The sequence below is a fragment of the Oncorhynchus mykiss genome, chromosome 5, assembly GCF_057628025.1.
Source record: "Oncorhynchus mykiss isolate SJ-2025 chromosome 5, ASM5762802v1, whole genome shotgun sequence".
In the NCBI taxonomy this organism is placed as follows: domain Eukaryota; kingdom Metazoa; phylum Chordata; class Actinopteri; order Salmoniformes; family Salmonidae; genus Oncorhynchus; species Oncorhynchus mykiss.
Genome location: NC_143026.1, coordinates 7,070,922 through 7,084,374, shown reverse-complemented (window position 1 = coordinate 7,084,374; position 13,453 = coordinate 7,070,922). Strand labels below are relative to the sequence as shown.

General features: G+C 38.8%; 1 protein-coding gene across 1 annotated transcript in view; it reads left to right on the top strand.

Annotated features, from left to right (window-relative positions):
- Positions 1-372: 372 nt before the first annotated feature.
- The window catches only part of LOC110524942 (E3 ubiquitin-protein ligase rnf213-alpha), a 58,498-nt gene continuing 45,417 nt past the window's right edge, over positions 373-13,453 (top strand). Inside the window, exons 1-8 of the mRNA XM_090233641.1 lie at positions 373-601; positions 702-855; positions 9,179-9,307; positions 9,833-9,931; positions 10,032-10,154; positions 10,847-11,021; positions 11,122-11,295; positions 13,232-13,390. Of these exons, the coding sequence (XP_090089767.1) occupies positions 9,833-9,931; positions 10,032-10,154; positions 10,847-11,021; positions 11,122-11,295; positions 13,232-13,390 (730 nt within the window). The 5' untranslated portion in view covers positions 373-601; positions 702-855; positions 9,179-9,307. The remainder of the gene's footprint in view (positions 602-701; positions 856-9,178; positions 9,308-9,832; positions 9,932-10,031; positions 10,155-10,846; positions 11,022-11,121; positions 11,296-13,231; positions 13,391-13,453) is intronic.

The window sequence follows — 13,453 nt, the reverse complement described above, 5'->3', positions numbered from 1 at the left end:
CAGGTCTGCAAAAAGTGACCAAGACTTCACAGAACAGCAACGACAGCAGGTACCATATTTCTCTCCCATTTCACGTAGGCCAATATTTGTGACTATCGGGGTCTGTTCCATTTCAATTCGTCGAATTCAGTCTGTAAACTGAAATTCTCATTTAAAGGTTTTGTCTCATAGAAAACCATTGAGGAAAATGTTTAATTAGAATCTGTTTAGGCCTAGTGAATTCACTGAATTGAAATGGAATTAGCCCCAACTCTGGTGACTATATCACCAGATAAAAAGTGAATCCTTTATTTAGCTTAGTTTAGTCCTCTTACATTTTTTTTTTTGTGGGGGGCGGACGTTGCTAATAACCCTTAACTCCTCCATTTGTAGAACAATGTTGAATCTCATTAAAGCCAATGGACATTTAGTGGAGATGGACAGACTAGCGAGCCGTTCCTGGATGTGTCTACTGACCGTAGAGGATCTGGTAGAATACAGCTCCATTGTCGAAGTTGAGCTCCTGGACATGCTTCTTGTTTTTACTGTGAAGGCTCCTGTGAGCGTATCCACCAGCAACAACGGGGTGAGTTCAAAACCATCTTAAAGAGCAAAAATACAGGTGATTTGACATACTTGTCTAATGGGTTTGTTTCAATATTGACAGTTGTGTAGTTTTCAACTGTCAACTGTCACCTTTTTTTTGTTTTGTTTTTTTGCAGTTGTTTCAATGATGGTTATGGGAGTGAGTGCTTGGCAACAACAGTGGAACTGCTTAAGAAGATATGCAATGGAGGTCGATCCTCAAAATTCACAGCCATCCCTGTAGACTGCGTGAGCTTGTTAGCCTCAGTATCAAACTTTTCCCAGTCCAAGGTATGTAGAAATGATATTTACTGTTACCATTATTTAATCGGGAAGGTTATGGAGAACACATTCTCTGTGACAAAAACAACCTTGACGACCTGACCGTTCTCTTTCACAACAACAATATATTAAACAATGCTGGCAATATACTGTCCGGTATTAGAATGATTTTGAACAATTCACTTGTTGAATTGTCTCTATTATATTATGACAGACCAGCTAGATCTACTGTCTCTATTATATTATGACAGACCAGCTGGATCTACTGTCTCTATTATATTATGACAGACCAGCTAGATCTACTGTCTCTATTATATTATGACAGACCAGCTAGATCCACTGTCTCTATTATATTATGACAGACCAGCTAGATCTACTGTCTCTATTATATTATGACAGACCAGCTAGATCTACTGTCTCTATGTCTCTATTATATTATGACAGACCAGCTAGATCTACTGTCTCTATTATATTATGTCAGACCAGCTAGATCTACTGTCTCTATTATATTATGACAGACCAGCTAGATCTACTGTCTCTATTATATTATGACAGACCAGCTAGATCTACTGTCTCTATTATAATATGACAGACCAGCTAGATATACTGTCTCTATTATATTATGTCAGACCAGCTAGATCCACTGTCTCTATTATATTATGACAGACCAGCTAGATCTACTGTCTCTATTATATTATGACAGACCAGCTAGATCTACTGTCTCTATTATATTATGACAGACCAGCTAGATCTACTGTCTCTATTATATTATGACAGACCAGCTAGATCCACTGTCTCTATTATATTATAACAGACCAGCTAGATCCACTGTCTCTATTATATTATGACAGACCAGCTAGATCTACTGTCTCTATTATAATATGACAGACCAGCTAGATATACTGTCTCTATTATATTATGTCAGACCAGCTAGATCTACTGTCTCTATTATATTATGACAGACCAGCTAGATCTACTGTCTCTATTATATTATGACAGACCAGCTAGATCTACTGTCTCTATTATAATCTGACAGACCAGCTAGATCTACTGTCTCTATTATAATCTGACAGACCAGCTAGATCTACTGTCTCTATTATATTATGACAGACCAGCTAGATCCACTGTCTCTATTATATTATGACAGACCAGCTAGATCTACTGTCTCTATTATTTTATGTCAGACCAGCTAGATCTACTGTCTCTATTATATTATGTCAGACCAGCTAGATCTACTGTCTCTATTATATTATGTCAGACCAGCTAGATCTACTGTCTCTATGTCTCTATTATATTATGACAGACCAGCTAGATCTACTGTCTCTATTATATTATGACAGACCAGCTAGATCTACTGTCTCTATTATAATATGACAGACCAGCTAGATATACTGTCTCTATTATATTATGTCAGACCAGCTAGATCCACTGTCTCTATTATATTATGACAGACCAGCTAGATCTACTGTCTCTATTATAATCTGACAGACCAGCTAGATCTACTGTCTCTATTATATTATGTCAGACCAGCTAGATCTACTGTCTCTATATCTCTATTATATTATGACAGACCAGCTAGATCTACTGTCTCTATTATATTATGTCAGACCAGCTAGATCTACTGTCTCTATGTCTCTATTATAATATGACAGACCAGCTAGATCTACTGTCTCTATGTCTCTATTATATTATGACAGACCAGCTAGATCTACTGTCTCTATTATATTATGACAGACCAGCTAGATCCACTGTCTCTATTATATTATGACAGACCAGCTAGATCCACTGTCTCTATTATATTATGACAGACCAGCTAGATCCACTGTCTCTATTATATTATGACAGACCAGCTAGATCCACTGTCTCTATTATATTATGTCAGACCAGCTAGATCTACTGTCTCTGTCTCTATTATATTATGACAGACCAGCTAGATCTACTGTCTCTATTACATTATGTCAGACCAGCTAGATCTACTGTCTCTATTATATTATGTCAGACCAGCTAGATCTACTGTCTCTATGTCTCTATTATATTATGACAGACCAGCTAGATCTACTGTCTCTATTATATTATGACAGACCAGCTAGATCCACTGTCTCTATTATATTATGACAGACCAGCTAGATCCACTGTCTCTATTATATTATGACAGACCAGCTAGATCCACTGTCTCTATTATATTATAACAGACCAGCTAGATCCACTGTCTCTATTATATTATGACAGACCAGCTAGATCTACTGTCTCTATTATAATATGACAGACCAGCTAGATATACTGTCTCTATTATATTATGTCAGACCAGCTAGATCTACTGTCTCTATTATATTATGACAGACCAGCTAGATCTACTGTCTCTATTATATTATGACAGACCAGCTAGATCTACTGTCTCTATTATAATCTGACAGACCAGCTAGATCTACTGTCTCTATTATAATCTGACAGACCAGCTAGATCTACTGTCTCTATTATATTATGACAGACCAGCTAGATCCACTGTCTCTATTATATTATGACAGACCAGCTAGATCTACTGTCTCTATTATTTTATGTCAGACCAGCTAGATCTACTGTCTCTATTATATTATGTCAGACCAGCTAGATCTACTGTCTCTATTATATTATGTCAGACCAGCTAGATCTACTGTCTCTATGTCTCTATTATATTATGACAGACCAGCTAGATCTACTGTCTCTATTATATTATGACAGACCAGCTAGATCTACTGTCTCTATTATAATATGACAGACCAGCTAGATATACTGTCTCTATTATATTATGTCAGACCAGCTAGATCCACTGTCTCTATTATATTATGACAGACCAGCTAGATCTACTGTCTCTATTATAATCTGACAGACCAGCTAGATCTACTGTCTCTATTATATTATGTCAGACCAGCTAGATCTACTGTCTCTATATCTCTATTATATTATGACAGACCAGCTAGATCTACTGTCTCTATTATATTATGTCAGACCAGCTAGATCTACTGTCTCTATGTCTCTATTATAATATGACAGACCAGCTAGATCTACTGTCTCTATGTCTCTATTATATTATGACAGACCAGCTAGATCTACTGTCTCTATTATATTATGACAGACCAGCTAGATCCACTGTCTCTATTATATTATGACAGACCAGCTAGATCCACTGTCTCTATTATATTATGACAGACCAGCTAGATCCACTGTCTCTATTATATTATGACAGACCAGCTAGATCCACTGTCTCTATTATATTATGACAGACCAGCTAGATCCACGGTCTCTATTATATTATGACAGACCAGCTAGATCTACTGTCTCTATTATATTATGTCAGACCAGCTACATCTACTGTCTCTATGTCTCTATTATATTATGACAGACCAGCTAGATCTACTGTCTCTATGTCTCTATTATATTATGACAGACCAGCTAGATCTACTGTCTCTATGTCTCTATTATATTATGACAGACCAGCTAGATCTACTGTCTCTATTATAATATGACAGACCAGCTAGATCTACTGTCTCTATGTCTCTATTATAATATGACAGACCAGCTAGATCTACTGTCTCTATTATATTATGACAGACCAGCTAGATCTACTGTCTCTATTATAATCTGACAGACCAGCTAGATCTACTGTCTCTATTATAATCTGACAGACCAGCTAGATCTACTGTCTCTATTATAATCTGACAGACCAGCTAGATATACTGTCTCTATTATATTATGACAGACCAGCTAGATCCACTGTCTCTATTATATTATGACAGACCAACTGGATCCATTGTCTCTATTATATTATGACAGACCAGCTAGATCTACTGTCTCTATTATAATATGACAGACCAGCTAGATCTACTGTCTCTATGTCTCTATTATATTATGACAGACCAGCTAGATCTACTGTCTCTATTATATTATGACAGACCAGCTAGATCCACTGTCTCTATTATATTATGACAGACCAGCTAGATCTACTGTCTCTATTATAATATGACAGACCAGCTAGATCCACTGTCTCTATTATATTATGACAGACCAACTGGATCCATTGTCTCTATTATATTATGACAGACCAGCTAGATCTACTGTCTCTATTATAATATGACAGACCAGCTAGATCTACTGTCTCTATGTCTCTATTATATTATGACAGACCAGCTAGATCTACTGTCTCTATTATATTATGACAGACCAGCTAGATCCACTGTCTCTATTATATTATGACAGACCAGCTAGATCCACTGTCTCTATTATATTATGACAGACCAGCTAGATCCACTGTCTCTATTATATTATGACAGACCAGCTAGATCCACTGTCTCTATTATATTATGACAGACCAGCTAGATCCACTGTCTCTATTATATTATGACAGACCAGCTAGATCTACTGTCTCTATTATATTATGTCAGACCAGCTAGATCTACTGTCTCTATGTCTCTATTATATTATGACAAACCAGCTCGATCTACTGTCTCTATGTCTCTATTATATTATGACAGACCAGCTAGATCTACTGTCTCTATGTCTCTATTATATTATGACAGACCAGCTAGATCTACTGTCTCTATTATAATATGACAGACCAGCTAGATCTACTGTCTCTATTATAATATGACAGACCAGCTAGATCTACTGTCTCTATGTCTCTATTATAATATGACAGACCAGCTAGATCTACTGTCTCTATTATATTATGACAGACCAGCTAGATCTACTGTCTCTATTATAATCTGACAGACCAGCTAGATCTACTGTCTCTATTATATTATGACAGACCAGCTAGATCTACTGTCTCTATTATATTATGACAGACCAGCTAGATCCACTGTCTCTATTATATTATGACAGACCAACTGGATCCATTGTCTCTATTATATTATGACAGACCAGCTAGATCCACTGTCTCTATTATATTATGACAGGCCAACTGGATCCATTGTCTCTATATTATGACAGACCAGCTAGATCCACTGTCTCTATTATATTATGACAGGCCAACTGGATCCATTGTCTCTATTATATTATGACAGACCAGCTAGATCCACTGTCTCTATTATAATCTGACAGACCAGCTAGATCGACTAACCTAATGTCTCTATTATATTATGACAGACCAGCTAGATCTACTGTCTCTATTATATTCTGACAGACCAGCTAGATCCACTGTCTCTATTATATTATGACAGACCAGCTAGATCTACTGTCTCTATTATAATATGACAGACCAGCTAGATCCACTGTCTCTATTATATTATGACAGACCAACTGGATCCATTGTCTCTATTATATTATGACAGACCAGCTAGATCTACTGTCTCTATTATAATATGACAGACCAGCTAGATCTACTGTCTCTATGTCTCTATTATATTATGACAGACCAGCTAGATCTACTGTCTCTATTATATTATGACAGACCAGCTAGATCCACTGTCTCTATTATATTATGACAGACCAGCTAGATCCACTGTCTCTATTATATTATGACAGACCAGCTAGATCCACTGTCTCTATTATATTATGACAGACCAGCTAGATCCACTGTCTCTTATATTATGACAGACCAGCTAGATCCACTGTCTCTATTATATTATGACAGACCAGCTAGATCTACTGTCTCTATTATATTATGTCAGACCAGCTAGATCTACTGTCTCTATGTCTCTATTATATTATGACAAACCAGCTCGATCTACTGTCTCTATGTCTCTATTATATTATGACAGACCAGCTAGATCTACTTTCTCTATGTCTCTATTATATTATGACAGACCAGCTAGATCTACTGTCTCTATTATAATATGACAGACCAGCTAGATCTACTGTCTCTATTATAATATGACAGACCAGCTAGATCTACTGTCTCTATGTCTCTATTATAATATGACAGACCAGCTAGATCTACTGTCTCTATTATATTATGACAGACCAGCTAGATCTACTGTCTCTATTATAATCTGACAGACCAGCTAGATCTACTGTCTCTATTATAATCTGACAGACCAGCTAGATCTACTGTCTCTATTATATTATGACAGACCAGCTAGATCTACTGTCTCTATTATATTATGACAGACCAGCTAGATCCACTGTCTCTATTATATTATGACAGACCAACTGGATCCATTGTCTCTATTATATTATGACAGACCAGCTAGATCCACTGTCTCTATTATATTATGACAGGCCAACTGGATCCATTGTCTCTATTATATTATGACAGACCAGCTAGATCCACTGTCTCTATTATATTATGACACGCCAACTGGATCCATTGTCTCTATTATATTATGACAGACCAGCTAGATCCACTGTCTCTATTATAATCTGACAGACCAGCTAGATCGACTAACCTAATGTCAGCCAGTGTCCCATGTTATGTTACATGGCTGCATTACTCCGGATGTAATAATATCATCAAAAATATATTATAAACTGGGGGGTTCCAGTCCTGAATGCTGATTGGCTGACAGTCGTGGTATATCAGACCCTATACCCACGGGTATGACAAAACATTCGTAGTGCTCTAATTTACATTGGTAACCAGTTTATAATAGCAATAAGGCACCTCGGGGGTTTGTGATACATGGCTAATATATCACGGCTAAGGGCTGTGTCCAGGCACTCCGTGCTGCATCGTGCATAACAACAGCCCTTACACATGACACATTTCCTGAACAAATTCAGTGATATTTGCTAACCAGACGTGTCGACCTCATTAATTATTTTGTATTACAAAGCCAAATGAAACTAGTTCAGACAGGACAACCCGTTCAGTAAGGGAGAGGAATGGTTAAAAAAAAAAAATCTCACTTAAAGGGAATGTTTCTGATTACGGGGAGGGGAGAGCTTAAGGGAGGGGTAGAAGGAAGGATTTTTTTTATATATATATTGACTTTCAAGGAAGGTCCCTGAAGGACAGATCAGCCTCTACACAGTACCCCAACATCAATTTGATCATGTGGGCAGATGTCATTCTTTGTTGTGTATAATTATTTATCTCTATTGTACCATTTTGTAAACTCTAGATACTGTAATTTTCACCCCCTCGGGAGCTTATTGCATAAATAAATCATAGGATATATTCTCAGCAGTCTTGACTCTCTGAGGTAATGGAACCAGTGTCTTTAAACCTAAACCATTGGCACCAGTCTCTTAAAAATCACATTGTGTGTTCCTAGTATTAGACTTAATGGGATGTAGACTATGGCCATGTACGAATACTCACACTAGTGTTCTAAGGTATGCATTTTAGGTATGCGAAAACAAAGTTTTGTATGCTTTAAATGCCAGGATGTCCTATTCATTTCGGGCTTTTCATCTAGTAGAATTCGCTGCACACTTTTAAAAAGACGATGGTCTTTCCAGATTCACATGTTTAAACAACCGCTGATAATCAAATAATGAGATAAGGGGACGCGCTGTACCCAGACATGTATGAATGGTGGGAATCAACACAGTTCTGCATTAGCTGAGGAATTCTCAGGATGCCAGTGTTGTTGATATGTGTTGCTTACTGCATTCGTTTTTTACCGAACAGTAAAGTATGTACTGTAGTAGGCAAGACAGATTTCGGACACAGCCATTAAGATTTGCTACTGCCAAACAATAATTACAGGGTAGCCTAGTGGTTAGAGCGTTGGACTAGTAACCGGAAGGTTTCAAGTTCAAACCCCCGAGCTGACAAGGTACAAATCTGTCGTTCTGCCCCTGAACAGGCAGTTAACCCACTGTTCCCCTGTAGGCCGTCATTGAAAATAAGAATTTGTTCTTAACGGACTTGCCTAGTTAAATAAAGGTAAAATAAAAAATAAATAAAACCTTATGTAGACTATAGAGTAATAGATTTTGTTTGACATGTTCTAGAACCATGGGGGGGCGGAGTTCATGAAACCTGGTTGTCAAATTTATTGGTGGCTTGTATACAAATCAATCAAATCTCGAAATCTTAATCACGTTTTCTTATCACTTTTGTATTTTTTTTAAACAAATGGATATGATTTACTTGTTTTGAACTAATCCTTGTGGGTTCTGTGTTTCCTAAGAGTAAAATCCTAACCTGAGATCTGTGATACCTCAAACGATTACACGAGTCATGCAATCGTTTTCAGAGAGATGTGTGTGATTTAAGATTAAAACGGTTCCATTTTTTTCATTTTTTTTAATGTAATTTTGAATATGACTTTATTTTTTAATGTAATTTTGAATATGACTTTATTTTTTTAATGTAATTTTGAATATGACTTTATTTTTTTAATGTAAATTTGAATATGACTTTATTTTTTTAATGTAAATTTGAAAACGTTTTATTTTATTTTTTAAGACATGTGATGAGGGAGGAGACACTATCCGTTCAAATAATCTGAGGCTGCTGTCTGAGTCAATCGACATCGTCAGATCCTGGATCAGTACGACCTTCAAAGACAAGTTGCGCGATACCTCAGAGATCAAGGTGAGAGAATTACTCAACTTTTTAATTGCACAGATTATGGGCCAAAGCATTTTTTAATAAGAAGCTACATTGCTAATGCGGTAACAGTTCACTTGCGTGCAGCTGTGTCCCATCGCATGTAATAATATCATTAAAATATATATATATATAATAAACTGGGTGGTTTGAGCCCTGAATGCTGATTGGCTGTCAGCCGTGGTATATCAGACCATCTACCACGGGTATGACAAAACAATTGTATGCATGTATGAGCCTTTTTAATATTGTCTTATAATAAAACAGCTGCTATTTAGTCAGGATTTCTCTTATAAGACATTAGAAAGGGGTCATACATCAGTTTCATAATGTAATCATACATGCTAAATACATATATCATTAAATAAATAGTTACTGTATTAATAAGTTAATGTCAGATTCGTTAATGCCGTATGCTGTCGCATGGCAGTTTTTTAAATTACATTTAAAAAGTATTATTGTACATTAATTTGTTAACCACATGCTCTCCTTATTGGTTATGATTCACAGATGTGGAATAGCATCATCTCTCTCAGTTTTGCCAATGTGGATTTCACCAAGAAATGGAGACAAACCTTCTGTACGGATTTAGAGGGCAAACTTAAACAGGTGTGGAACTGCTACAAAAGAGCATTGATTTTAACTCTTATTATTATTATTATTTGTGTCCAGTGGAGATGTTTTGATTATGTTAAAAACACATTTTCAGATCTCCTCTCTGGATCAAATAGAGATATACTGCTCAAAGATGGAGGAGCTGGATAACTGTCATCCTAACATGACTTGTAGTATTGAGAAATGTGCTCTTGAAGCTGTCCCCTCATTGTGCCAGGTATGAGTACTCCTCAAGTAGTCCACATGGAAACCTTTAAATACTCATATTTCCGCCCCACTTTTTGGGGCCTAATGCTTACAGGAATACTTTTGTTGGTAATAAATACAGATAACTGCCAAAATAATAGAAACACTTGAGTAAATGGTTTTCTGGCGACTCTGTTGTGGTGTGGAGTGCATTTTCCTGGCATGGTTGAGCTCCACTCAACCCCTTAGAGGCCAAGGTAAATGCCAATAAATACACATTTCTATCCTGATGGGAGTGTTCTCTTCCAGGATGACAATGCCCCCCCCCCCATCCACAGGGCACGAGGGGTCATTGAATGGTTTGATGAGCATGAAAACGATGTAAATCATATGCCATGGCCGTCTCAATCTTCAGATCGCAACCCCAATTTGAACACTTATGAGAGATTTTGGAGTGGGGCCTGAGACAGCGTTTTCCACCATCACATGGCGTCACATCCCTCCAATAGAGTTCCAGATACTTTAAGAATCTATGCCAAAGTGCTTTGAAGCTTTTCTGGCAGCTCATGGTGGCCCAACACCCTATTAAACACTATAGGGGGGGGTTCCTTTATTTTGGCAGTTACATGAATGATTCAACGTAGGCATATGCACATGCTGCATTACAAATGGAAAATGATCTTGAACTAATGTAATTTTAACGATTTTTTTTTCTCACACAAGAGTAAATCAGAGGGGAAACTCTTTGAGAGGTTTCAGATTAACAGGAAGTTTGGGAAACTCATCTCAGCCATAATCCAGAAAACCTGGCCAAGAGATAACCATGGAAACAAGGACGAGGTGGTCTTTCAACACCTCATGACTTGGACTGCAGCCAAAAATATATTTGAACTGCATGGTACTTACACTTTCCTATTTTAAGCATCGTGTAGCTCAAACAATTCACCCATTCAAACACTTCAAAATGGAATGTGTGTCGTTCTTGGTGTGTCGTTTAGGCGCTGATGAAAAGCTGATTGAGCAGCTCTCTAAAGAGGCCACGGTCAAAATTACTGAAGCAATCTCATCCTTCAAAGTCGTTTGTAACCAGCTGATCAACGGAAGCATCAAGATCAAACTGCTCAACGACATCTCAGAAAAGAAAGATACTTTCACAGAGCTGATGGAGATAGGTAATGGAAGGTTGTGTGTTCTACCTGGGGCAGCAGGTAGCTTAGTGGTTAGAGCATCGGGCCAGTAACTGAAAGCTTGCTGGATCGAATCCCAGAGCTGACGAGGTAAAAATGTGTCGTTCTGCCCCTGAACAAGGCAGTTTAACCCACTGTTCCCCGGTAGGCCATCATTGTAAATAAGAATGTATTCTTAACTGACTTGCCTAGTTAAATAAAGGTTCAACAAAAAATACACTGCTCAAATAAATAAAGGGAACACTAAAATAACACATCCTAGATCTGAATGAATTAAATATTCTTATTAAATACTTTTTTCTTTACGTAGTTGAATGTGCCGACAACAAAATCACACACAAATTATCAATGGAAATCAAATTTATCAACCCATGGAGGTCTGGATTTGGAGTCACACTCAAAATTAAAGTGGAAAACCACACTACAGGCTGATCCAACTTTGATGTAATGTCCTTAAAACAAGTCAAAATGAGGCTCAGTAGTGTGTGTGGCCTCCACGTGCCTGTATGACCTCCCTACAACGCCTGGGCATGCTCCTGATGAGGTGGCGGATGGTCTCCTGAGGGATCTCCTCCCAGACCTGGACTAAAGCATCCGCCAACTCCTGGACAGTCTGTGGTGCAACCACAGTTGGTGGATGGAGCGAGACATGATGTCCCAGATGTGCTCAATTGGATTCAGATCTGGGGAACGGGCGGGCCAGTCCATAGCATCAATGCCTTCCTCTGGAACTGCTGACACACTCCAGCCACATGAGGTCTAGCATTGTCTTGCATTAGGAGGAACCCAGGGCCAACCGCACCAGCATATGGTCTCACAAGGGGTCTGAGGATCTCATCTCGGTACCTAATGGCAGTCAGGCTACCTCTGGCGAGCACATGGAGGGCTGTGCGGCCCCCCAAAGAAATGCCACCCCACACCATGACTGACCCACCGCCAAACCGGTCATGCTGGAGGATGTTGCAGGCAGCAGAACATTCTCCACGGCGTCTCCAGACTGTAACGTCTGTCACGTGCTTAGCGTGAACCTGCTTTCATCTGTGAAGAGCACAGGGCGCCAGTGGCGAATTTGTCAATCTTGGTGTTCTCTGGCAAATGAAAAATGTCCTGCACGGTGTTGGGCTGTCCCCCATCTGTGGACGTCGGGCCCTCATACCATCCTCATGGAGTCTGTTTCTGACCGTTTAAGCAGACACATGCACATTTGTGGCCTGCTGGAGGTCATTTTGCAGGGTTCTGGCAGTGCTCCTCCTGCTCCTCCTTGCACAAAGGCGGAGGTAGCGGTCCTGCTGTTGGTTGTTGCCCTCTTACAGCCTCCTCCACATTTCCTGATGTACTGGCCTGTCTCCTGGTAGCGCCTCCATGCTCTGGACACTACGCTGACAGACACAGCAAACCTTCTTGCCACAGCTCGCATTGATGTGCCATCCTGGATGAGCTGCACTACCTGAGCCACTTGTGTGGGTTGTAGACTCCGTCTCATGCTACCACTAGAGTGAAAGCACCAGCAGCATTCAAAAGTGACCAAAACATCAGCCAGGAAGCATAGGAACTGAGAAGTGGTCTGTAGTCACCACCTGCAGAACCACTCCTTTATTGGGGGTGTCTTGCTAATTGCCTGTAATTTCCACCTGTTGTCTATTCCATTTGCACAACAGCATGTGAAATTTATTGTCAATCAGTGTTGCTTCCTAAGTGGACAGTTTGATTTCACAGAAGTGTGAACGACTTGGAGTTACATTGTGTTGTTTAAGTGTTCCCTTTATTTTTTTTGAGCAGTGTGTATATATATATATATATATATATATATATATATATATATTGAAGGCTTGTGATCATCTCTGTTTTTCTGCTCATGAGGAAATGGGTAAGTCATAATGACATTAATGGCTGTGATATGCTTGTTTGGATCTCAATGCAGATTGTCTGTCTTTGAATGAGAAGATCCAAGGCACGAACTGTGCCTCCGTGGAAACGCTCCTGAATCTGAGGTCTGAGGAGGCTAGAGCTGTCAACCATGAGAAGGAGCTGGTGGAAATCTTGCTCACCATGAGCCGCAAACTAAATGAACACATCACAGGTGTGTGTGTGTGTGTGTGTGTGTGTGTGTGTGTGTGTGTGTGTGTGTGTGTGTGTGTGTGTG